Here is a 27,450-nt window from a genome sequence, read left to right on the forward strand (position 1 = left end):
TGACACCAGGTGCTGCTTGAGGCATGGGTGACCCAAACATAATTGAGTGATTATTCATAGGCAACTTGGATTCAACTAAGATTGGCAAGTGTCAAAACATATTTAAGAAAAGAATATGTAATAGAAAAATATCAGGTGGTTCTAAGGACTCTGAAGATAAATCAACAATGATTAAAGACAATCGATTGCTGACAGGGGCAGGACAAGGCTGTATTTATAGGATAAGAGCGGGTGCCTGCTGGGTGGTGTACCATGCCTGGGAGGCCATGGAAAACTGGCTTTTTGCCAGATTCCTGCCAGAGGGAGGAGAGAGAGTAAAGGCTGGGCAGGAGATAGCTGTGTTCCGGGCAGGCAAGGCAGAGCTGGGGAGTGATTGGAGAAAAGGTCATGGGAAATTATGTCAAGAATACACTGGCCACTGTGGAGGACTTTCAACTTTGTCCTGGGTGGGGAGGGAGCTCACCACAGGGTTTGGAGCTACAAACTGATATGATGAAGTTGAGAGTAGAAAGGCTCTCTGTTGTGTAGAGAACAGATAATCAGCTGGGCAGTCCAAGAGAGAGACAGGGTCTTTCAAAGATTTTCTTTGAAAGAGGCTTTGTGCTGAAGGTGGGAAAGAAACATCAGTGAGAAGAATTTGTTTTTTCAGTTATCTTGCCAATGCAAAGCATGACTTCAACAAGCTTCAGAAGCATACTTTATCTGTAACTACTGATTAGCTATGCAACATTAAGCAAAGTATTCTAATTCTCTAAAGCCTGAGTGTTATGGATTTTATGTGTATATCTCCCTAAATATATGTTTAAGACTTAATGTCCAATGCAATAGATAGTATTTGGAAGAGAGGCCTTGGCATGGTAAGTACCATAGAGGACTAGGTAACCCTGCCCCATGGGATGAATGGGGGGAGTAGCCAAGACAAGGAAGAGAAATGATTTTCATTCACTACAATATTGAGGGCAGAATGATAAGCTGGCCATCCCCAAGCCAAAGAAGAGAACTGTCACCAGGGAACTACATTAATAGATGCCTGGATCTTTGCACTTTGTAGCTTCCAGATCTAAGAAATAGATTGTTGTGGTTAAAAACACCCAGTGTACACTATTTTGTTATGGAAACTTGAATTGGCTTATGTACAGTGTTTCATTATTTGTAAAAGGAGGATAAGATTTTCTATTCAAGAGTACTGTTGTCTAAATGAAATAAGCTAAAGGGTTTAGCACTGTGTTCAGAACATGTAAAATTGCTTAGTAAGTCACAGCAGTATTTAGTGTAATTTAAAATTTTCTTAAGCCATAATGAATAATAATTTATTAAATACAGTTTGCCAGTGAATATTTAAAATTACCAAAATATAGGTCATATATAATTACAGTGAACTAAGAGGTTACAAAGTGACAATGAACCAAGTGACTAGAAAAATTCATTTTCAAGACAGAAATGTATTACCTGAAATCCTACTTACTCAGGAAGATCAAAATGCAAAACTACCCTAGGTAGAAAAGTCCATGAGATTTTATCTTTGTACAACTACCTAACAACAAGAAGAAGAATTAGCAAAAAATTATGGTTAGAGGTGTCACTCAAGTTGGTTGAGTACCATCAGAGCAAGCAAGCTAAGCAATGTAAAGCTCTTAGCTCAAATCTGGTACTGCCAAACAAACAAACAAACCCATCAAGCAAGCAAAAAAAATCCTATTCTTTCCCAACCATCGATATACCATTATAGCCATGTTCATACCCCTGTTTTGTTCTTGGAGAAATGTTTTATGTCTTTATTTTCTATTTGGATGGCTATTTAAAAAGTCTAGTCTAAAAATACTTTCATAGTAGAATCCTATAAAAACCACCCTTACTAATTAAGAAAATTAAGATATTAGATAGATATAGCTTCCAGATTAGTGCATCTAAGCACATATCATGAAATACATAGAGAGAGAACGGATTGTGTTGAAAAGTTATCAAAATTGTTAACAAATTCATGATATAGTAATATATGTGGTCATTTTAAGTCCTTAAAGACATAAAATACTTTTAAACTACAGAAGCTAATTTTTGTATAGTTTTGGGAACAGTTTTACTTTATTGTTTTATTCTTTTTTCCAAGTTTTGATCAAGTTAATGGAGTTAACTTGAGAGGACTATTGTCCAGACAAGTGGATCGCACACATAAGAGCAGGGTCAAAGGAACTCAGGTCTTTAGTCATTAGCAGAACACTGGGTTTAGCTTGATGGATCACTGATTTGGACAGTCATTTGACTTGGAATCCGAAGTTAACATGTTTTCTTTTATGAAATTAAATATGGCAAATTTTCAATAGTTAGAAGTCATCTGGTGCTCAGTGTTAAATTTCTTGTGAAAGACAAAATGACTGAGAATTACATCTGATAAGGTGGTAGAGAGATTTTTAAAAACCCTCATTTTTTGGCATGAGGAATGTTTTCATCTCTACTGTGTTTTGGGCTTATATTTGAATTCAGCTCAGTAGCAAATTCATGTTGCATTCAGTGTTTTTCTCTTTATTGTGCTAGGCAATGAATATCAGTCTTAACCTTCAAGTATCTGTTCTGATTTCATTGAGATAAGTGCTCAGTTCTGGCAAGGATGTGATTTGCATTTTATTTGTATGAAAAACCAGTGCAGATTCATACAGAAAGAGACATTTAAGAGTGACAACAGCTAGGACACAAAGGATGATTTCCAGTGTAAATTTTGCAGGTGCTAAAAAACAAAAACAAAAATGGACTCCATGACAGAAATACAAATGTTGCTCACAAAAGAAGCAGAGGTTTAAAGAGACACTGGTGAGTATTCAAGATCATTTTCTCCATAGACAGGGTTCTCAAATGCCCTTTAGAGAGTTCCAAAAATTTGTAAAACAATAAATGCCATCTTACACTTACTGGAGAACCTGAGAAAAACAAAAAGTATGTTTGGATTATATCATCAGCATGAGAGCTCTGCCTGTTTTGCTGTTTTCCTCACTGATATACCCCCAAAAGCTAGAATAGTGCACAAGTTTAATACGCATTTGCTTTGTTTTTGTTTGTTTTGGGGATCATAATGGGGCTTGAATTCATGGCTTGGTCCTTAACTTTTTTTGCTCAAGGCTGGTTAGCACACTAACATTTGAGCTACACTTCTACTTCTGGCTTTTTGGTAGTTAACTGGAGATAAGTGCCTCGTGGACTGTTTGTTTTGCTCTCACTGGCTTCTGATCCTCAGATCTCAGGCTCCTGAGTAGCTAGAATTACAAGTGTGAGCCCCTGGCACCAAGTAATACGGATTTGTTGAATGAATGAATGTTGGGGAGCCTTTTAAGTTGGAGAAAGCCCAAGAAATTTTCAGTACTATCTTAACGGCTTGGTCATCCAGAGATAAAGTTATTAGAGACAAAAGCTGACATTAACTTTTGTGTTACAGACCTAGCAGCTCCTTAAGGACAAGTATCACATTTACATTCAAGGTTGTGAGCTTCTTTCTGTCTTGCTTTGCACAGTGGCTTCCCATAGTAGGTGTTCCTTTCTTGTTGAATGAATAATGGATGAAATGTGTCCTAACAAATACTCAGTCCTTTCAGCAACATTCTGACCAGCGTTGTTCCAGACTCTGCAAACACTTCCCAGGGAGATAAAGGATGCCTTGGTGAGGCTTAAAATTCCATATTCACCAGATTTAGCGTGGGCATTCTTTTATGTTGAACCTGTTATGTGGATGCTCTCCACCTTCATCATAGACTTTACCTTTTGGCTTGTCCAGAATAAACGGAATCCTTTTTTCATAGGAAATTCATGCAAAGACTTGCAATCTGCTCTCTGCTGTGTCCCCTCCAAGTCTCCTTTTCCCCAGGCGAAGTCATTTATCATTTGGCATGATTTTATATGCCTTCGCCATCCTAATAGCTCTCCCTGAAATGACTTCAGATATCTATTCTACTATGAAAGTAGGACAGTTTAAATCTGAATCAATTATTTAGGTGTATTCTTATCCTTCCTTTTTATATACTACATTCTTATTGATAGGTCCCTATCACCTTAGGTTTTTTTTTTTGTTGTTGTTGTTGTTAGTCATAATCACATCATTGACACCTATTTGAATTTACTGTCCACTAAAAACCTCTACATTTTCAGGAGCTAAATTACTCATAATTGGGTTCCTGTATTATTTAGACTATCAGGTAAATTTTTCTCTCTTACCTGTTACAAATGATCTTCTTCTACAGGTCTGTTCCTTCAATCTGACCAGAACCTTGGAATGCGATGAATTTGTTTAACTTATTACTCAGATTCCTATCTTGTGTAAATAAAGAATATTCTCTCCTCATTTCAGAGATATGCAAACTTTTTTTTTTAATTTTATTTTATTTTATTTGAGAACATACTGTACAGAGGGGCTACAATTTTTCTTTGTTTGTGTCTGTTTATTGTGCTAGAACCTGGATGCTGTCCCCTAGTTTTTTTGCTCAAGGTTGGTACTCTACCATTTGAGCAACAATTCCATTTCTGGCATTTTTGGGTGGTTAATTGGAGAGATAAGAATCTCACAGACTTTCCTACTGAAGGCTGGCTTTGAACCTCTATCCTCAGATTTCAGCCTCCTGAGTAGCTAGGATTATAGGCATGAGCCACCAGTGATCATTTTCTGTTAAAGCCAGCATAGTAAATATTTTAGGCTGTGCATCCTATATAGTTTCTGATCTGACTATTCAACCTGCCATTGTACTGTCCATCTGAAACAAGTGACGACAGCTGTGTTCTGAAAATATATACATACTTGTACACACTGACAGTTAAATTTAATGTAGTTTTCCTATTGCAAATTTTGATTTGCAAAAACAGGTAGTGGCTTGGATATGGCCCTTGAGCCACAGTTTGGTGACTCAAATATAAATCATTATCCAAAGCAATGTGTATGCCAAAACCCTTGTCACAACTCCTCAGCATGCATGCGTCCTTCAGAATAAGGGATGATCAATAAAATGGACTGAGAAGCATTACAAATATAAATAGTGGGGACCAGCCTTCAAAAAATTCAGTGGTTCAGCGGTTAGGGAGACTCTTGGGAATGTGTATCACAAAATGACTGCCTTTGATGCCTCTTATCCATAAGTTTTAAGATGGATTTTGTGTTAACAAGAATTGTCTAAATTTCCTTGGAAGAACATCTATATTGTTTTTCATGACTGAGTACTAGAAATATAATGTTGAACAAGAATGTACTTTTATACATGTATTCCTATACTTCATTGTAGAGTTCTATTTGGTTTAAATTCATTTATACTTATTACAAGTGAACTTCCTCCACTCACCCATAAATTCCTTAGGAATAATACTGTTATTAAGATCAGTAAATGTTAATTAATATATGACATAAAAAACCTATTTTCCATTTTGTATACTTTTGATTTACCTATTTTATAAAATGATCCAAGAATTTTCTTGGTATATGAAGTTTTACATGGTATTTCTCAGGACTCAAAATCTTGTCTTGCATGTACTAGTTATTCAACTATATTCATTAAATAAATTAATATAAAATAATTAAAATAAAATTACATATATGGTGATAAAGGAGAAGATGGGCATTTTGATAAATAAAAATGATTTGTCAAATTAAAATATATACAGAAGCTGGGTGCTGGTGGCTCATGCCCGTAGTCCTAGCTACTCCAGAGGCTGAGATGGCTGAGATAGGAAGATAACAGTTTGAAGCCAGCCCAACCAGGAAAGTCTGAGAATCTTGTCTCCAATTAACCAGAAAAAAAACAGAGGTGGAGGTGTGGCTCAAGTGGTAGAATACCAGCTTGAGTGAAAAAGCCATGTGAAAGAGCTTGAGGCTCTGAGTTCAAGCCTAGTACAAACACAAAACCAAGCAAACAGCAAATAAGCAAACAGTAAACATATACAGTAATTTCTGACATGATAGCAGTACATATTTTCCAGAGCACATTAATTCATATTGCTATTTTGAGCAATCTCCACTCCCACCTCACCCCATCATACAACTGAAGCCAAATTTAAATCAAACATGGATGAAAATCAAAGCCAAGAAAGCTTGGGTGGATCAGATGGGTTCGGACTGCTCTCTTGATCTAATCTAAAAATGTCAACCCTATGCTTCAGCTTACTGGTAAAAATGAAAATCATGTGATTATACCCATGCTCAAAGATACTGGGAGAAAAAAAGGGAGAGCATCTTTCAAGAGCATCGGGGAAAAAGGTTTTGAGAGTTAGGCACAGATTGCAGAGTGGGCTATATTAATGCTCATGCTTGGAACACAAAGCACTAGTTGCAAATGGGAAAAGAAATAAAAACCATTGCATCATTCTGACAAAGCCTAAGATGTGTGTGTGTGTGTGTGTGTGTGTGTGTGTGTGTGTGTGTGTGTGTGTTCATTTCTGCAGCCTTAAATCTGCAGAGTGAAAACTTCTCAAGGAATTTGATTATGATCTTTATCACAGCACTTTAGTCTGTCCTTACAGGCTCCACACACCAGCCAAACCTCTATTAGAGAAACTGGCCATGTAATTTATGGTCTTCAAATTCTCTGATTGTTTAGGCCTTGAGCTGCTTTTTCCTTTGGCAATGCTATGACAGAAGCTGTGGCTATTTTAGATTCCTCTTCCACTCAGCATTAACAGCACAAAGCACCTATGTGTCTCTGGAATCTCTTAGAGCAGTAAAAAAAATCAGCAGCAGGAAAATTAGGTCCAGCTCTTCATTCTCCCCCTCTGCCCAATTTGATGCAGCATTAAATTCATGCTTCCATATAGCAAGCCAATACTGCATTCATGTCTTTAGCTATGACAACCATTGTTAGCTTCCGATGTCTGGTACTAATTGCATTATTCCAAACATCTCACCTTCTGCTGCAGCCCCAACTACTCTTCCTCTGCTTGCTTCACTGCAATCTCTTTCAGCCATTCCACTAGTTCCTGGCACCTCATCAATTGATCTCAAGACACTGTATTTTCTTGTCCACCTCTGACAAGACTGTTGCAAGTCTGGCCTTCTCCCTTCAGTCTTCTCATTGCATTGAATGATCTCTCTCTCATTTGCTTTCCCCACTCTTCCACTTTGCCCCGCTTTATTGCTATCTCACACAACAGTTTTCTGCTTCAGAAGACAGCTAAGCACACCAACAATTAGTGACTTAGAAGAAAAGGAGGGTTTTATGTATCAGTGGTTAAGCGTGGTGAATTTCTATGAGCAAAATGATTTCAAATTGGTTTGTATAACAACCACCGATATCCTGTAAATGAAAAGTTAATAAAAAAGCTACAAACTAAAAAGAAGAAAGAATTCAGGGCGGGTATCTTGGCAGTGATTAGGGAGGCAGATGGCACATAGTAGAATAACAGTAGATATTAGAACATTCAGTTTGGTTCTAGAATGCTAGACACCAGAGATCAAAAACATGGTTCTATGCCCTCTGAGATTTTCTGTCTTCTTCTAGGCATGACTCTTATGTAGTAAGAGAAAAGGTTACTTGCCTATCAGTGAGATCAACCAAACTACCTGTTGGTCTTTTTAGCCTTGCACCAGTAGCTCATGCCTATAATCCTAGTTACTCAGGATGCTAAGAGCTGAGGATCCAAGTTAGAAGTTAGCTGGGGCAGGAAAATCTTATCTCCAGCAAAAATCTGGGTGTGGAACATACACTGCATTAGAGGGTTTCATCAGTGTATTTCACATATGCATACTTGACTCCAACATTTGGGTAAAGTTACAGATACTAAAAAGTCAAGGGAGGGATTTATTTGCAGAAGAGAATGCAAGAGTAGAGCCTAGGACCTGTTAGGTTTGCAATGCCCCTGGGTATCTTTATGCAGATGTTAAATAAGCTGTTATTTGTAATTATTGGAACATCAAGAAAGTAGTTAAAGATAGATATACACGAAAGGCCTGTCTGATGTTCATATTGCTCTAAGATGTAAGAACTATTATTATCTCTATTTACAAGAGAGAAAACAGGCTTGGAGAAACTAAATGATTTGCTTCTAAGCACAAGAGAAGATTACAATAAAAACAAAGGAGAAAAAGAAGCTAAATAGTTTCTTTATAAATAGCTGGACTCACATCTAAATTGGCTGAGGGGATAATTTTAAGTGCAGTCAAAAAAAAAACATCCAAAAATTCCTGATGTCAAAACAATCTTGGTTATTGACTGAGACTCCTGCACAGCATTAATTATAATAATGAGTGGCCTTAAAAAGTTGAGCCTGGTTTTCCAGTCAGTAAAATGCAACAAAACATTTCATCAAGTCACAGACAATGTAACTCTATTTGCCAGAGATAAACCTGGAAAGCAAGGAAGGAAAGGAAGCAAATTAAAGAAGATATATATATAATTCTTGGCTAGCTACAGATTTAAAGAGAATATTGAAAGCTATAAATATGCAAGGTGGCAATAATAATGAGTCAATTAGCACACTCCTATGTCTCGTGGCCATATTTAAGTGTTTCAAGAAAAAGAACTGGCTAAATCTGAGTTTCTGAATGTCTTTCACCTGTCTATGTAAAACCACTTTAGAGAATGCATTGAATGAAATGAAACCATTGCTTGTACATTATATGATCATGGAGCATTCCCAACACAATACAAATTCAGTTGGATCATCAGCTTCTCTTTCTTTCTTTTTTTTTTGCTAGTCGTGGGGTTTGAACTCGGGGCCTGGGCACTGTCCCTGAGCTTCTTTTTTCTTCTCTCTCTCTCTCTATCTCTCTCTCTCTCTCTCTCTCTCTCTCTCTCTCTCTCTCTCTCTCTCTCTCTCTCTCTCTCTCTTTTCTCAAGGCTAGCACCACTTCTGGCTTTTTCTGTTTATGTGGTACTGAGGAATGGAATCCAGGGCTTCATGCATGCAAGGCAAGCACTCTACCAACTAAGCCATATTCCCAGCCCAGCACCTAGTATTTTCTTTCCTCTGCTTCTTAGTCTGTTATTTCTTTTTTAACATCATTTGTGATTCCAATATATCAAATGCTTATTTTCTAACTACTGTAAATAAATGTCTTACCTGGTGCCAAAGCTTGAACTTTGAATTTTGGCTCCAACCCTTTTGTGAAAAACTGCCAAAGGGCCACCTGCATGTGGTCAGGTATGACTGTGCAATCTTTTGGGTGTGTGACAATCTCATTGGTCACCTGTGTGACCAGGCTTCACCTTGTGAATTTTGCCTTTAAAAACCTTAGTACGTGGGCTGCTTGGGGTCGCAGTATCAGCTCCTGAGCCTGTGCTGCGGCCCTGGCCAGTCAGTGTAGGAACCTTCTCAATAAAGTTGCTTCTTTATTAAAAAAAAAAAAAAAAAAACTGCCAAAGATTTCTGTGTGCCTTATGTAAAGAAAGTGTCGGATGAAAAGTGGAGATAATCAAGTCTTTCTCATGTGGTTACTATGAGCATTAATTGAAATAAGACAGATAAAATTCCTGATAAACTATCTGCAATAAGGTAACAGATTAATAAAAGTTGTTATTATTGTTATGAGGATTATTGCCAACATTTTTCAGATACTTAGAATACCTTGTTTCTCCCATGGTTTCCCTTATTTGCAATATCTAGTATATGCATGAGTCAAGCAGAAAAGGTCAGATAATGTGATGTTAGGAAAATGAACCCTTAGATATGTATTTTAATGTTCTTTTCTTTCATGCATTTGTTTCTAACGCATTTATAAGATTATTTCTTTGTTGCTTTGTATGTCCCACCCCCACAGTATAACCCCTGCTTTCACTATATTTGATGTCGGTATAATTTGTGGAGGAGATGGGGAAAAACAAGTCATTTAAGGATACAGGTGGACCTGTGCAACAATGAGAAGTACAAGTTGTCATGTCGAAAACGAACTTTACAACTTTGGTGTGTGCGGGGAGGACTGGATGGGGGGGGGTGGGGGGAGAGAGGCTGGGAAGGGATGTGAAGGGTAAACAAAGGAGGAGGCTGCAATGCTTGATAAGAAATGTACTCATTATCTTGCCCATGTAATTGTAACCCCTATGTACAGTATGTTCACAAAAAATAAAAATAAAAATTAAAAAAAATAAACCACCAGAACACCGGAAGTGGAGCTGTTGCTCAAGTGGTAGAGCACTTGCCTTGAGATGAAGAGCTGAGGGACAGAGCCCAGGCCCAGAGTTCAAGCCCCACGACCGACCAAAAATAAATAGATAAATAAATAATAAAAAACTATACTTTTTACCTGAAAAAAAAGAATACCTTGTTTCTTTTTCTATAAAAGATGAAAAAACAATAAAGATAATGAAAAGATTAAACATTTTTTAAAAACTAAGATTTTTACTATTGAAATGTTAAAGTTGAAGGAACTCTTGAAATTTTATTAGTAAAATCAGATAGTGCCAATTCTCTCTCTCTCTCTCTCTCTCTCTCTCTCTGCTTTTCCTTTATTTTTCCCCTTTTTCTTTTTGTTTCAGTATAAGCTCAGAACCTCGGGCTCTTGCTGGGCTTTTTTCACTCAAGGCTGGACTCTACCATTTGAGCCATGTTTCCCTTTTCAGTTTTTTGCTGCTTAATTGTCGACAAGAATTTCACAGACTTTTCTAACTGAGCTGGTTTCAAACTGCAATCTTCAGATTTCTGCCTCCTAAAGAAACAGAATTACAGTCATAAACCACAAATGCCTGGCTCAATCCTATTTTCACATTAGATTTTAGTAAATTTTAATAGGACATGATCACTCAATATTTCATAACATATTTCCTTCTTCTACCAATTGACTGGCAATATTGGGTATGCAAAAAGATGCCTTTTGGTAAGAGTTTGGTAGTTATTGAGATACAGTAAAATAATTCTCACGCTAGGGTTAGGTGAATGACCAATTCAGATCCAATGACTCTTCCACTGCCATTACCATTAATGACTTCTAGGGATCTTTGTCACCAGGGGCTGTTTTCTAATCATAGATGATTAATAACTAACCATAACACTATCAGTGAAACCAATGATGCAAGTAGATTTTTTTCTGTTCATGTACAGTGTAGTTCTACTTTGATTTTGCAGATTCCATTCTGTCATTTGAGTTACTGTCTCCACCTCCATTTTCCCAGAAAACAACTTTTAGAAGCACCAATTTCACAAAGATGACAAATGAAAATAATGTTGAGGGTTTTGCTGAAAGAATGCAGGGCTAATGCTATCTGTTGAGGAAATACTGTTGCTTTGGAAGGGTACAAGATGACAGAGCCAGAGACAGCAAGAGCAAGGACTATGAACAAGTTCAGAGCCCAGCTGCAAGTAGAAGAATGTTTCAGAAAAGAAGGGCTAGTTAGGTGAGTCATTAGTAGCCTAAAGTTCAAAACCATGCTCTCTCATTTACTGGACCTATAAAGGCTCCCTCCTTTGAACCACTCTGCTTTTACAAATGTTCTCCAGACACCTTCCCTTTTGGGGTTCCCATAGTGTTTGTTCAATCAAAATGTCCTTCCTTCACTACCAAATTAACTTCTTCCCCATCATCTTCCTCCTTTATCTCTTTTCTTCCTACTCTTTCTCTCTCGCTTACCTGCTCCTCTCTCCACCACAATGTGCTAGCATCACCTAATCTGGACCCAGATTTTCCAGTATTGATCTTCCATTAATCGTTCTTCAAATGTCAAGCTATGTTTCTTTCAGAACGATCCTTGCTCTCATTTCCTCCAGAAGTTGTGTGTCCTGCCATCGTATGACCTCCATCAAATTGTAGCTTCTCTAAGAATATTTCAGAATAAATGTTTGCATACTACTGCTTTCTTCAAAACACTAAAATTAATGCTATATATATATATATATATATATATATATATATATATATATATATATATATATATTGGTCAGTTGTGGGGCTTGAACTCTGGACTTGTGCACTGTCCCTGTGCTCTTCAGCTCAAGGTTAGTGCTCTACTGCTTGAGCTACAGTGCCACTTCCAGTTTTCTGGTGGATAATTGGACAGAAGAGTCTCATGGACTTTCCTGCCCAGGCTGGCTTTGAACCACAATCCTCAGATCTCAGCCTCCTGAGTAGCTAGGATTAAAGGCACGAGCCACCGGCACCTGGCATAATGCTATTTTTGTAAAAGGTGATTGTAGTATTAGATAATGTACACAATGGTTATGTTTCATCAAATACGTGTCTGCCAAAAGCATTTAGCTTGTGCAAGCAGCAATATAACCCAGACATGAAATATCCAAACCAGAACCCAAATTAAATTCATCACCTCACTTCCTTTCAAACAGAACCTCATACCTGGATTTGTACAAGAAACTTCTAGGAGAACCTTCAGAACCCAAACCTGTCCAAACCAAATCTTAAAATCATTTTTGGATGCTGGAAGAAAACAAACGTTTTCACAACTTCATCATTAAACTTTTGTCATCATAGAAATGAAAAAGGTCAGTTCTTTCATTTGCCAAATGAAGTTTAATGAGACTAAATCACTTGGTCAAGGTAATGGATGCAGCTGAGATGGGATCTGTGTCATAACCTTGCATTCCCAGCTTCCTAGAAAATAAGCACACCTACTCCCCTTCATTTAAACCATCCTTACCTTCCTTTCTTGCTTTCTCTCCTTCCCTTACTCCCTCCCACCTCCCATTCCTTCCCCATCCTACTTCATTCCTCCCTCCCTCTCTTCTTCTCTCCCTCCCTCTCTCATCCCTCCTTCCCTCCCTCCTTCCCTCTCTCCCTCCCTCCCTCCCTCCCTCCCTTCATCCCTCCCTCTTTTCCTTCCTTCTTTCCTTTTCCCCTTTCCCTCTTTCCTTTCCCTCCTCTTTCCCCATCCTTCTCTTTACATTCTTTCCCATTATTTTCTTCCTCTTCCTCTACCTCCATGTTTCATTTCTCCCTCAGCCTCCCCTTTCTTTCAGTTACTTGACAAGCTTCCTATGTGTCCAGGGCCATTTGGGGGTGACAGTTATTGCAGGTGACTCTCGGAAACCCTGCTCTCTTACTTTCTCATTTAGAGACTTGAAAACATATTTAACAAGTTACACGAAACAGGTATGGTTTGTGCAATCACAGGAATTACTGGGTCTTTGAAGGAGTAAGCAAGGTAGAGGAAGCATGAAGAAGTCACACTGGAGGAATATGCCAGGTAGACATCTGCTTGATGGAGAAACAGAGAAGGTAATAAACACTGTCCTGAGACAGAAAAGCTGTGAATGGGGCTAGATGTTTGAGAGGCTATTGGTCGAGCATTTGAGCTTGACATTGGAGCTCAGAGTCTCATGTTCCCACAAAATTTCATATGTTGGAAACTCCCACATGCCTTAGTGTACAACCATCTTTGGAGCTAGGATCTTTTCAGAAGCAATCTAATTAAAAGCAGATCAGTATGTTAGGCCTTAATATGACTAAAGTCACGTAAGAAAAGCAGACTTGGACATGGACAATAGAGAGAGAGAGAAAGGGGAGGACAGGGGTTGACAAGGCAAAGGGACCGGCTCTGGTATACACTCATCTTGCATGTTTACCTTGAAGAACACTAAGAAAATTAAGTTCTTGTGTTAAATCTATTTGGAGTGTAAGACTTTATGACGCAATCCTACAAAAATGTTCCCGACATGAGATGTTACACATAAAATCAGTACAAACATGAGGATGTGTTTTGAGAAATAAGCAGTGGCCAAATCATTAAAACTTGCACTAAAAATGTGAACTTCCACCTAGAGCAAAGACACAACTACATGAAACTCCCCTGCCTACGGCAGGAAGACATCACTGTGGTAGATGCAAGTTCCTTCTCTGTTCTATCACGTGGGTACTAGTTCCTGTTTTGTCAGACCTTGGGCCCTGTTGCTTCTTTGGTAAGCTTGATACGGCTTGCCAACATTTCTCAGCTCCTTCAAATGTTCCCGGAGTTCTGATCTGGTTCCTATCTGTTCTTTCCGTGTTTAACTCACTTTGTGTTGCCTCCATGGAGTTGGGTGACTTGGTTTATCACTTGTTGTTGCCAGTGTTGCACAGATGCTGCTTGTTGGCGTCCCTCCCTACTTCCTGCCTCTAAATTCAGCGCAGGCCACAATGTCCAACACCCACTACTTGTATTTCATTGCCTGACAGCTTTCTCTAACCACTGAAGCCTATTTTGCCTAAAGTATATAATATGAAGTCAGGAAATTCATATTTTTTTCCTCCATGACTGACAGGAAGCTGTATAAATATATGTATGGATCTCCACCTTTAGTGGGATATTCTCACACTTACCTGAGGGGGTTTTACTTTCACTGGAATTAACTTGTACATATTCTATTATTTTCTTGTACCTGTTGTTATGGGTTCACTTGTTTTCCCCAAAGAAGATGTGCTGGCATTCTAACCCCCAACTAGTTCAAAAATGCCATCTTCATTGGATGCAGTCTTTATAGAGAAATCAAATCAAAATGAGATCCCTGAAGCCAGCCCTAATCCACTACAACATATAAAAAGGAGAAATGTAGCCTTGGAGGGAAACACAAATGGAGCAAAGCTGCCAGGCTTTAAAAGGGGAAGAGAGGCAAAAGGCTGGAGTGATGTGTCCACAAGCCAAAGGATTTCAAAGGCCACAGAAGCTAGGGAAGTGGGTAGAGCTGTTCTCTTGCCAGCTTCTCAAAGACAGCATGGTCCCGACACCTTCAATTCTGAATTCTAGTAACCACTCTGTGAAACAAGAACTTCTGTTGCTTAAAGTCACTCAATGTTGCCACTCTTGCAGGAAATCCTGGGAAACCCAGCTACCCATTTATTCTCTCACTGATGGGTCCTGCTTCCCCTGACACCACCCTCAACAGATTAGATGTACTTGAACTTTCATCCCAGAGTCTGCTTGATTAAAAAGTGCGTTTCTAATTAGATGGTGAGATCCTTTTAAAAATAATGAACTTTCTTCTCTTTTGAATCCTTCTGATAGCAAAACTGTCTAGAAAGGAAAAAATGCAGGGAAAGGAAAAAAAAGGAGAGAGCAAGGAAAGAAGTCTAAAAAGACAGGTTCCAAGTTGATATTAGGGAAATGAACCCTAAGATATGTATTCAAATGCTTTTTCTTTCATGTGATTGTTTCTAACACGTTTATAAGATTATTTCTTTGTTGCTTTGTATGTCCCTCCACCTCTGCTTTCACTGTATTTCATGTGGTATAATTTGTTGAGGGGAAGGGAAAAAACAAATCGTTTAAATAGGGATACAGGTGGACCCATTGCAACAATGAGATGTACAAGTCGTTATGTTCAAAACGAACTTTACAACTTTGTGGGTGGGGAGGAGGATTGGTTGGGGGACGGGAGGGGGGAGGATAGGAAGGGATGGGAAGGGGAAACAAAGGAGGAGGCTACAATGCTTGATAAGAAAAGTACTCATTATCTTGCCCATGTAATTGTAACCCCTCTGTATAGTATTTTCACAAAAAATAAAAATACAGGTTCCAAGTAGTTTGTTGCATATAAATATGGATAAATGAACAGCTAACCTAGCTCAAACAAGTGAGGCTAATATGTAGGGAAAGCACATAAGTTAGTGTCACAAGGACAGAATTGTCTCATTTCTCTTTCTGTTGTGTGTGTGTGTGTGTGTGTGTGTGTGTGGGTGGGTGTGTTTGTGTGCACACATGCGCACTCATGTACACACCAATAATGGGTCTTGAACTCAGGGCCTGCTTAGGTACTTTTTGCTCAAGGCTGGCACTCTATTACTTGAACTACAGGTCTGCTTCTGGCTTTTTGGTGGTTTTGGGTAAGAAGAGTATCAAGACTTTTCTTCTCAGGCAGGTTTTGAACCATGATCCTCAGATCTCAGTCTCCTGAGTAGCTAGGGTTACGGGCACAAGCCATGGGTACCCAGCTCCTTTTACTCTTTTTGACAAAGTAAGAAATATTATGAAAAATATGAGTCCAGTAAAAAAATTTCCAGGCATTTTTAAAATGCTTGATAGACTGACACTATAAATTTAAATGCTACCACTGTTTGTAGTCCTCTATTGCAGTTCTTTGTTGAGAGATTTACAGTGTCAACATTAAATTGTTTTCCTGCTACTCTTCTTAAAGGCAACACACAACTTATCTCTCCAGCTCTTGCTGACATAGCTGCACTAAATAACCAGACTTACACACATTCAAATGAATATATTTATAAGCACGCAATTGTTTCTGTCTTTTAAAACAATTAAAATTTCCCTCCAGGGGAACAATGTGAAGATGTTATTGTGTTGTAAATCCTGTCTAGAATTACTGGCAATGCATTTAAACTATTAAATGTGAAAATAGTTTGACATGAGCCTTATGGAATGTGTATGTTGACACACTCACAGTTCTTTTTGTTTGGTAGTTGTTCTCTCAGATGTTGAAATAAGCATGGGAGAAAACTAGAGGAAGGCCTTGCAACATCAAGGCAGCCTCAGCCTCTCTCTGGGCTATTTTGTCTACATCCAGGTGTAAGCTTTGAGAGGAAAGAACCCGGGTTTCAGTGAACAAAAAAGAGACTGCTAACCCATATTTTCAATGAAACATATTCTAAATGTAAGCACCTGTTTTTTGAGTAAGTTAATCCTCAGCAACTGTCATCCTAATGAGCTGCATATACTTTTTCTGTTGTAATATTTTGAAAGTCATTTTTCACTGGGAACATAATCTTCATATTTAATTCTGTTCACCTAAAATTTAACAACAGACTACCTTTTGGAAATAATCTTTGTTTTGTTTTGATGTTCTTCTTGGGGCTTGAATTCAGGGCCTTGCACTTTACTCGCTCCACCCTACTTCAGTCATGGGGCTTGAACTCAGAGCTGGACACTTGCTGTCTATGAGCAATTTTTGTTCAAAACTACCATTTCAAGCCACTGCTCCACGTCTGGTTTTTGAGTGGTTAGTTGGAGGTAAGAGTCTCACGGGGACTTTTCTGCCCTAGCCTTTTCTGCCCTAGCTGGCTTTGAACCATGATCCTCAGATCTCAGCCTCCTGAGTAGCTCGGATTACAGGTGTGAGCCACCTGTTCCTGGCTTGACTTGTTTTCCTTTCCTTTTCTTTTCGTTTTTTGTCAGTCGTGGGGGCTGAACTCTGGGCCTGGGTGCTGTCTTTCAGCCCCCTACCACTTGAGCCACAGCACTACTTCCGGCTTTTTTTCTGCTTATTTGGTACTAAGGAATCAAACACAGGGCCTCAGACATGCAAGGCAAGCACTCTACCACTGAGCCAACTTCCCAGCCCTTGACTTGTTTTTCTATGACTCAAGTCTAGTGCTCTACTGCTTGAGCCACACCTCCACTTTCAGGTTTATGCTGGCTAACTAGAGATAAGGTTCTTTCAGATTTGCCTTCTTAGGCTGGCTTTAAATCAAGATCCTTCAATCTCAGCCTAATAAGCTAGGGTTACAGGTATGAGCTGTTGTGTCCAACAAAATGCTTTTCTTATAATTGGTATATGAAGTAAAATATTAATAAAGATATACCCTGGTACTCCATAGTTCCTCTTGAATTTTTTTTTGAGGGGGGGGTCTGGCCTGAACTCTGGGCCTGGACACTGTCCCTCAGCTCTTCACCTCAAGGCTAGTACTCTACCACTTAAACCACAGCGCCACTTCCGGCTTTTTTTTTTCTGCTTATGTGGTACTGAGGAATCAAACCCAGGGCCTCATGCATGCAAGGCAAGCGCTCTACCACTGAGCGACCTTCCCAGCCCCCCTCTTGAATTTTTTTTAACAGTGAGAACTATTAAAAACCAAGCTATGTCACAATGATTATGGAGAAAATACATTAAACAAGAAAGTCAAATGTTTGATTACACACAGGCTCTAGAGTATCAAATAATTTCATACCTCAAAAAAATCAATATTTTAAATACACATATCTGTCATGTACCTAATTAAGTTTCAAATACAAATACAAACATCCACATCTCAGAGGATGTTAGTTATATAAAGCATTTTGGAATAACCATTTTAAGAAGTTGTACCACATATGTGTGATATTTCAACCAAACAAGACTTAGTTATACCCTAATTAAGATAAACCTCAATCATAACCTAAAATAGTACATATTTGGTAATTTGAAAATCAGACAAGTCAACGTAAGTTAGTCTATAGTGGGAAAAGGATAATTACCATCTTGACTCTTCTGTAGCAAGGGAATTGAGATTTCAGATTTTACTTAGGCTCCAAAACTGTGCTTTGGTATTCATGCATTAATGTCATGGAAGGAATTTGAGAGAGAATAGAGAGTAGCAGAAAATGGAGAAGTATAAATGTGAGAACAAGCAGACCCACTTGATCAGGACAATGGTACCCAGTGAAGGGTAGTAGACTATTAGGAAAGGAAAAGGCCAGAATGTACAGCCCTTGAATACTTGGTCACAGGGTCAGGAGAAATTTTGGGACAATTGTCTAAAACATCTTTGTTTTGATGCAACTGAATCTGATAAATCTGGAAGATGCAGCAGGATAGGAAGAGTCTTCTAGACCAAGGACAAAGTCAAAGACTTCCCATGGCCAGCAAGTGCTGTAGAAAGCAGTCTAGTTATGTTCTGGGTTCGAACCCCCACAAAATTTGGCTAGTCTGATTCATCCAAATTTTCTAGTTTTCCAGAAAGGATGTAAATGTAGACTTTAATAGGATTTTTTTTCAATTCCTAAATGTCAATTTATTAAAAATCATTTTTGTATTGACTTATTGATTGAACTTAAAAGGTGAATTAAGTCCATGGGCTGACAATTATCAAAAGGGCCATCTCTAATAAATACCTTACAACGATTTTTGCATAAATTACCAAAGCCTTGTTTTGGACAATGGCATTATTACATGTTTGATCATTCTTTCTTGTAGCTTAATCAATCAATAATTTAACTTTCAATACATAATAATCAATAAGTTGAAACTAGTATGATTTAGAAATTATCTCAATATGTTTGCTAAAAATATATCAGTTATTCAAAATTATTAAGTATGTAGTTTGTTTTTTAAAGGTTTCTAATGAAACTATACCATAGTTACATATCATGCTTATTTTTGTTCCTAGTTATATTCAAAGATTTCAAATTAGGAGCAATAAGTTGAGAATAGAGTATAGGTGGTAGGTATGTAGTTGTGAATGAAAATTCCTTTCCTATTATTATTTATATATTAAATAATTGATTACACTAGTAGTTGTATTTTAATCTTTTAAGTATTCAGAAGCCTTTTCCCCTCCTACAGCCAGTTTTAATAATGCAAATATTTGAATACTCATTATATAGGTTAAACTGGTCATGGGATACTTTAATAGTTTCTAAGCAATGACACTGTTTACATTTGTTCTACAGAGCAAAATTGTCTTCCTGATACTCTATGTCTTTCCTATCTGTGCTAAAGTTTTGTAAAGTATGTTCAGAGAATTAGGAATGCCTTTAACAAGGCACAAGATGAAGGAGGATTCCTCTGACCGTGTTCATATTTCTGCTGTCAATAATCCAGAACCTAGAAGAAGAAACCAAAGCATGAAGGAGAGGAAATACCAGTTTCTCTCTGGGCCTCCCTCTTCTCTGCTTGGAAATCTGGGAGCACAGACACATCTGAAAATGCTCCTGGAAAGCAAGGGAGAAACAAGACAGACTCAGTCAGGTGAAGATAAACTTGTGAACTTGGCAGGCAGCCCAACCCCAGAGGGGCTTCCAAAATTATGACAGGGAAACTCTATTCTTTTTTTTTTTTTTTTTTTTTTTTTTGTCGGTCGTGGGGCTTGAACTCTGGGCCTGGGCGCTGTCCCTCAGCTCTTCAGCTCAAGGCGAGCGCTCTACCACTTGAGCTACAGCGCCACTTCCGGTTTTCTGGTGGTTTATTGGAGATAGGAGTCTCACGGTTTCTCCTGCCCGGGCTGGCTTTGAACCGCGATCCTCAGATCTCAGCCTCCTGAGTAGCTAGGATTACAGGCGTGAGCCACCAGCGCCCGGCTAAACTCTATTCTTTAAAGTAGGTAGTCAAGACACCTGTCACTTCCTGTGTGTCACCCATCTGTATCTCTGAGTCTTTTGTAAAGTTTGCTTTAAATAAGCAGGATGGGGTCAGCTCAGAGAAGCATTGGCATGCAGGAAGTCTGCACTGCTACAACTTCTCTAAGTGAAGAATCCTGAAAGGAAACGCGGCTCTCAAGAGCAGAAGCCCTGCTTAGGAAGCCATGCTGAGAAGCCTTTTCTCTTTATCAATTCTATAACAATACAACTTGATTTATTCTAAGAGAAAAGAAAATAGGTTCCCCTGTTTTCCTCTCATGGTGGGTTCCATAAGGACCAATTATTAGGGGAGACTGTGGGAAATGTTTTGTGGAGAAATAGTTATTTTCTAAGAAGCCAGGCAGTGGTGTTTTGTTGAGTAGAGGGACATTTGTGAGAAGAAAAATTCCATATGGTCCTTAGCAGTCACAATGGCCACTCCCGTGGCCAGTGTCTAAAACAAGGGGCTGCTCCTAACTAGGGTGAGCTTATTTCTAGTTTGCGAGGGAAAATTATGTTGTGTCTTTTCAAAAGTGTACTTGTTAGCCAGGCACTGGTGGCTTCATTGTAGCTACTTAGGAGATGGAGATCTGAAAATCAAAGTTTGAAGCCACCCTGTGCAGATAAATCTAACAGACTCTTCTCTCCAAATAGCAGCGAGAAGCCATTAGTGAAGGTGTGGCTCAAGTAGTACAGTACCCAGCCCTGAACAAAAGAGGCAAGGCAAGATCATGAGGTCCTGTGTTCACTGTCTAGTACTAGCACACACACAAACATACACTGTCTAATACTAGCACACACACAAACATTAATAGCAAGATCATGAGGTCCTGTGTTCACTGTCTAGTACTAGCACACACACAAACATACACTGTCTAATACTAGCACACACACAAACATACACACATACAAAGAAAGTAAGCACACATACACATACACACAAGGTAAACACACACACATACACACAGGAGGTATATTTGTGTGCAAAATAAATAATGTAACTGAAGAACCTTTAAACTTTAACAGGTAAGATTATCTTTCTAAGTGACACAAGTTCAAACTCACATTTCCCTGCAGTTAGAAAGCACTTGCAATGATTTTGTCTCATAGCGGCACATAGTTAGCTTGCTTATGAAATGTTTGAATGTTCAGAAGAAAACTAATTCATAGCACATTTTCTCAGAATCAAAGAAAAGCCACTGGCTTAGAAGACCACACCTGTAATTTTATGTTTGAAAATATCTTAAGTACAGCTTAAGGGAAAGACTTGCAGGTAACATTACACGACTGTGTATATTATTAGAAAATATAATGCAGTTTATGACCTGTATTTTCTTTTTGCAGCTACTATAGTACAAAATAACTTTAGAGCAGAGATGGATAAATCAACACATCTCCTAAAATTAAGGATGCTTACATATATTCTCTACAGAGATGATATAATCCATTTACTTATTTCTCCTAAAATTAAGGATATTTACATATATTCTCTATAGAGATGACATTCACTTATTTCTCCTTAATTTTCCTATTTTCTGTTATTTTTAACTTTCAGGAAGATTTGTTTCATTTTGTAAATGTAAAAATGCTAATTAAATTTCAAAGTTCAGAATTTAAAAAAATGTTCTAGATCAAAAATCTTCTCATTCTGTAAATAAGTATCATATTTGAGATTTGTGGACAAATCTTAGAACTCATGAGGCTGGCATATAGACTTGAGCCTAGATCTGAGATCTAGTCAATCATTCATTTATCAGTGTCAAAATATGAACAGCAAGAGTCACTTGTCTTTCCAGTTTGAAGGAGCAAAACAGAGTTGTTTCATTTATGTGTAACATGCATTGCGCATGTGTTTATGGTGCTTTCAAACTATCTCTTGGATTTGGACAAGAGTTTCTTCCCTGTGTTGCATTTACTTCATCTTCAAAAGATGGTTAACATTTCCTCACATACTTGTTTGTGAGTCCTTAATGTATATGGAACACCCAGGGGGTGAGACACAATAAATGCAACCATTATTCTTATTTTTAAAAGTAATAAACTTTACAGAAACTGTGTCCCAGGATTTCTGTAAATTCTTTGGTTCTCAATTGTCCCTGTATTACTTCATAAAGAAGATAATATCTGGCTGGGTGCGGTGGTGCCTGCTACTTGGGAGGCAGAAGTGAAAGGATCTTGGTCAGAGACTAGCCCAAGCAAAACCATGAGACCTTGTCTGAGAAACAAACAGGACAAATTTACTTCAGCAGGCTCAAGGGGCTCAAGTTCAAACCCAGCATTGGAAAATAAAAAAGAAAGAAAATGAAATAAAATAATAAAAGAAAATATGCAGAGTTAACAGCTGTGTGAATCACTATTGTTTGATTACATCTACAGCATATAGTAAACTTCCTCATAGTTCCAAAGCATTTTTTTCTTTGATGTCTATGTGTTTTTTTTTTCTTGTCTCAAATTAGCCAATACAACTTGCTTAATTTCTAGGAGTAAATGAATGAAATGTTTCTCACTTTAAGAGGGTCACTGTGTATGCCTTTCTGAGCAAAGTCCATGAACTTTTAGAGATGCCAACAACACCGAATAGGTTGCGAGGTTTCCTGAGCTAAAATATTTACTACTACTCACCACCATAGTCTTGGTATAGAAGCAATGAAATCTGGGCCTAGTAAGTAATGAATCACTACAGGAATGAGGCTGGTTGTGTCTCTCTTAAAGAGGGAAACAAACATATATTCCTCCACAAAAGCTTATTTCCTAAGGGTCCAGTGAGTCTCTATTTTCTTTTTTAGAAATTGCAGAAACATGAAACAATTTATATAATATATACTACTATATATTCACTATACACTATATATAATGTATGCATATATATATATACATATATATATATATATATATATATATGTCCATATATGGTATGTGTTAGCAATAGAGTGCCTAGTAAGCAAAGGTCCTAAATCTGAACTCCTTTCCAATTCCCTACCCTCTGTCCTTTCTCTCCTCCTTCCACACACAAAAAAATATTTGTTTAGTTTAAGATCATATTTGATCTTTTCTTAGATATCTTAAAATATTTACTTTTATAGAATTTCTAGTCAAGTTGCAGCTATTTTTTATGATGTGATTTTTTTTTTTTTGGTCGGTGATGGGGCTTGAACTCTGGGCTTGGGCACTGTCCCTGAGCTCTTCAGCTCAAGGCATCTTTCCTTCCTTCCTTCCTTCTTTCCTTCCTTCTTTCCTTTTTTCTTTCCTTCCTTCCTCCCTTCCCTTCCTTTCCCTCCCTCCTTCCTCCCTCCCTCCCTTCCTTCACAGGTACCATACAATCTCACTCAGCACTTTTACTCACCACTAGTGCTGTACAACTCAAGCCATGCCTCCAGGAGGCAGTTTCAGGAAATTTTCTGCCCAGAGGGCTTCAAACTTCAATCCTCAGATCTCAGCTTTCTGAGTAGCTAGGATTATAGGAATTAGCACCAAGGCTCAGCTTGGTTTTTTTTCTATTGGCAAAATCTTAAGATCAATATTTTCACCACAGTATCCATGGTCATTTCTGTTGTAGAATGGAGACATGCATTTGAAATACACAGTCACTATCAGCTACAACCAGTCAACATTTCAATACAGAAAATGCAATGTATGGTCAGGGAATTCAATGCAGTTTTAACAACCAACACTTTAACTGAATGTGAGCCAGTTTCCAGTGGTTCATGCCTGTAATCCTAGCTACTAAGGAGGCTGAGATCAGAGGATCATTGTTCAAAGCCAGGCCAGGCAGAAAGCCGATGAGACTCTTATCTCCAATTAACTGCCAAAAAGGCCAGAAATGAAGCTGTGGTTAAAGTGGTAGAGCACTAGCCTTGAGCACAAAAGCTCAGGAAAGGCACACGAACCTAATGACTCACACACACACACACTCATGACATACACACAAACTTAAATAAATGTGCCAGATCCAAAAATTCATATGGAACAATAAAAGACCCCGAATAGCAAAAACGCTCCTCAACGGAAAGAACACTGCTGGAGGAATATCAATACCAAACTTCACACTCTACTATAAAGCCATAGTAATCAAAGCTTGGTATTGGCACAAGAACAGACCTCAGGACCAATGGAATAGAATTGAAAACCCAGAAATGAACCTACAGACCTATAGCCATCTAATCTTCGATAAGGGAGCTAAAACAATAGAATGGAAGAAAGACAACCTCTTCAGTAAATGGTGCTGGCAAAATTGGTTAACTACATGTAGAAAACTTAAGCTAGATCCTTATATATCACCCTGCACCAGAATCAACTCCAAATGGATCAAAGACCTTGAACTCAAAGCAGACACTCTGAAAACATTACAGGATGGAATAGGAGAAACCCTAGGTCTCCTTGGCTCAGGCTGAAATTTTCTGAATAGAGACCCGGAAGCACAACAAATCAAAGAAAGGTTGGACAAATGGGATTGCATAAGGTTGCAGAGCTTCTGCAGGGCAAATGACATAGCTAGCAAGATCAATAGAAAACCCACGGATTGGGAGAAGATCTTTACTAGCCATACAACGGACAAGGGTCTCATATCTAAAATATACTTGGAACTCAAAAAATTAACCCCCCCCAACAACAAATCCTCAAAGAAACAACTGCCCAATAAATAAGTGGGTGAAAGACTTAAAGAGAAACTTCTCTGAAGAAGAAAGAAGGATGGCCAATAGACACATGAAGAAATGTTCAACATCCCTAGCCATAAAAGAAATGCAAATCAAAACAACATTGAGATATCACCTCACTCTAGTTAGAACGGCAAAAATCAAGAACTCTAACAACAACAGATGCTGGAGGGGATGTGGACAGAAAGGAACTTTACTTCATTGTTGGTGGGAGTGTAAACTTGTTCAACCACTTTGGAAAGCAGTATGGAGGTTCCTCAAAAGACTTCACATAGAACTCCCCTATGACCCAGCAATCCCACTTTTGGACATTTACCCAAATGTTTACAAACAAGACCACACTAAAGCTACCAGCACAACAATGTTTATTGCAGCATTATTTACCATAGCTAAGATATGGAACCAACCCAGATGCCCCTCAGTAGATGAATGGATCAAGAAAATGTGGTATATACACAATGGAATTCTATGCCTCCATCAGAAAGAATGACATTGCCCCATTTGTTAGGAAATGGAAAGGCTTGGAAAAAATTATATTAAGTGAAGTAAGCCAGGCCCAAAGAAACATAGGTCCCATGGTTTCCCTTATTTGCAATATCTAGTATATGCATGAGTCAAGCAGAAAAGGTCAGATAATGTGATGTCAGGAAAATGAACCCTTAGATGTGTATTTTAAGGTGTTTTTCTTTCATGCATGTGTTTCTAATGCATTTATAAGATTATCTCTTTGTTGCTTTGTATGTCCCTCCCCCACAGTATAACCCCTGCTTTCACTATATTTGATGTCAGTATAACCTGAGGAGGAGATGGGGAAAAACCAGTTGTTTAAGGATACAGGTGGGCCTGTTGCAACAATGAGAAGTACAAGTTGTCATGTCCAAAACGAGCTTTACAACGTCGGTGCGGGGGGGGGGGGATTGGGGGGGAAGGAGAAGGATTGGGATTGGGGGGGAGGGGGGAGGCTGGGAAGGGACGTGAAGGGTAAACAAAAGGAGGAGGCTGCAATGCTTGGTAAGAAATGTATGCATTATCCTGCCCATGTAATTGTAACCCCTCTGTACAGTATGTTCACAAATAAAAAAAAAAAGATACACTCATAAATTAACGTGATCAAAAAATGAGTAGATTTTGGGCTGGGAAGGTGGCTCAATGGTAAGAGTGCTTGCCTTGCATGCCTGAGGCCCTGGGTTCGATTCCCAACACCACATAAGCAAAAAGAAAAAAGCCGGAAGTGGCACTGTGGCTCAAGTGGTAGAGTGCTAGCCTTGAGCTGAAGAGCTGAGGGACAGCGCCCAGGCCCAGAGTTCAGGCCCCATGACCGGACCCCTCCCCTAAAAAAAGAGTAGATTTTGATATAAACTAACATGTTGGGTTGAAACCCCTTTTGTAACTATTGTTTTTATTGTCCTCCGTTATAGGTGACTATCATCTTAGTGTTTCCATTATGCTTCAACGTTTTAGCTTTCCTTAAAGCATATATGTAAAACTTGCCTTCAAGAATTAAATTTAACTCACAAGGATGAGACAAGTTATAAACAAAACTCATGTTGGTCCAGGATGAGTACAAGTCTATAGTAAGTTAGCTTATTCAATATAAACAACAAATGTCAGTAAAGAAAAAAATGTGTTTTCATTGGGTTCTGGTTGCTCATGCCTATAATCGTAGTTACTCAGGAGACAAGACCTGAGAATCATGGTTTAAAACCAGCCCAGAAGAGGAGGTCATGAGACTTTTATATCCAATTGACCAGCAAAAAGCCAGAAGCAGAGGTATAGTTCAAGCAGTAGAGTGCCATCCTTGAGCAAAAAAGCCAAATGAAAGGGTGTGGCCCTTAATTCAAGACTCTGTACCAGCATATACCTACACACAGAGACATATACACACATACACACATAAGAAAAAGAAAATTAAGTTCTATAAGTCATTTCATATTTTTGTGATATAATCTTCCTTTTCTAAAGAGTAAGCTTTCACTTCTAATATTCTAGTTTTATTACTGAAAATTGAATCATCTTTTTCATCAGAGCAAACAGAATTCTAATTCTACAAGTGGCAGTCAGTGTGCTTATGCATGGTTCAATAACTTCTTACGAAGATGGCATCGTTAGGCTCAATCTCTTAAATGAACTGTTGAGGAGTGGTGACAACTGCTGATACCATTCATGCTTTGTCTCCTCCACTGTCCTCCACACACCCTGTGATGGTCTTGGTGATTCTCCAGTTGCCTAAAACCCTTGCCAGTGTATTTTCCTGGTTCTCTCATCTCCTTCGAGAATGCACTCAAAAATCACCATGTCATTGAGGTTTCCACCAACTACACTACTGGAGTTTTGATAGGAATTCGGCTCTCATTACCTCATTCTATTCAAGTTACTTATGATCTTCCAAGAAAACATACAATGTTTGCTAATCTACTTTTTCCTATCCTCAATAGAATGTAAGCTTCTGGTGGTGAGGGAGAAAATTTTGTTCTTCCACTCATTTTATCTCCCAAACTCCCAGGAAAGGCATCAAGTATTTTTAAACTATTTGGATGAATAATTTGCTTTGCTAGCAGTGTTAATGGGTTAAAATCTACCAGCTCTTCTGTGGTAGTGAAAATGGGGAGAAGGGACTGAAAATGAACTTCCCAATGCTGTAATATTTTAGCTCCTCAGTGCAAACAATGGCCAACTGATTCATTCAGTCAGAGATCACATTGTTCACTAAATTAGCAGAAAACATCTTACTGGGAAAAATAATGCAAGAAGCCACCTAACCCAACAATGTAGTGAACAGTAATCCCTTTTTATATTTTCAAAGTTTAGTGTCAGTGGTACTTAAGTACTTAAAATGTTTATTCTTTCACCATAGGTAACAATGCTCGATAGGAAAT

At 38.4% G+C, this 27,450-nt stretch overlaps 1 protein-coding gene across 1 annotated transcript in view; it reads right to left on the reverse strand.

Moving 5' to 3' along the window:
• LOC138820461 (regulating synaptic membrane exocytosis protein 1-like) overlaps positions 1-27,450 on the reverse strand; it is a 294,074-nt gene that overhangs the window by 175,392 nt on the left and 91,232 nt on the right. The window contains exon 2 of the mRNA XM_070012142.1: positions 19,446-19,514. Coding sequence (XP_069868243.1) covers positions 19,446-19,514 — 69 coding nt within the window. The remainder of the gene's footprint in view (positions 1-19,445; positions 19,515-27,450) is intronic.

This window comes from Dipodomys merriami, unplaced genomic scaffold (assembly GCF_024711535.1).
Source record: "Dipodomys merriami isolate MVZ:Mamm:240054 unplaced genomic scaffold, mDipMer1.0.p SCAF_89, whole genome shotgun sequence".
Taxonomy (NCBI): Eukaryota; Metazoa; Chordata; class Mammalia; order Rodentia; family Heteromyidae; genus Dipodomys; species Dipodomys merriami.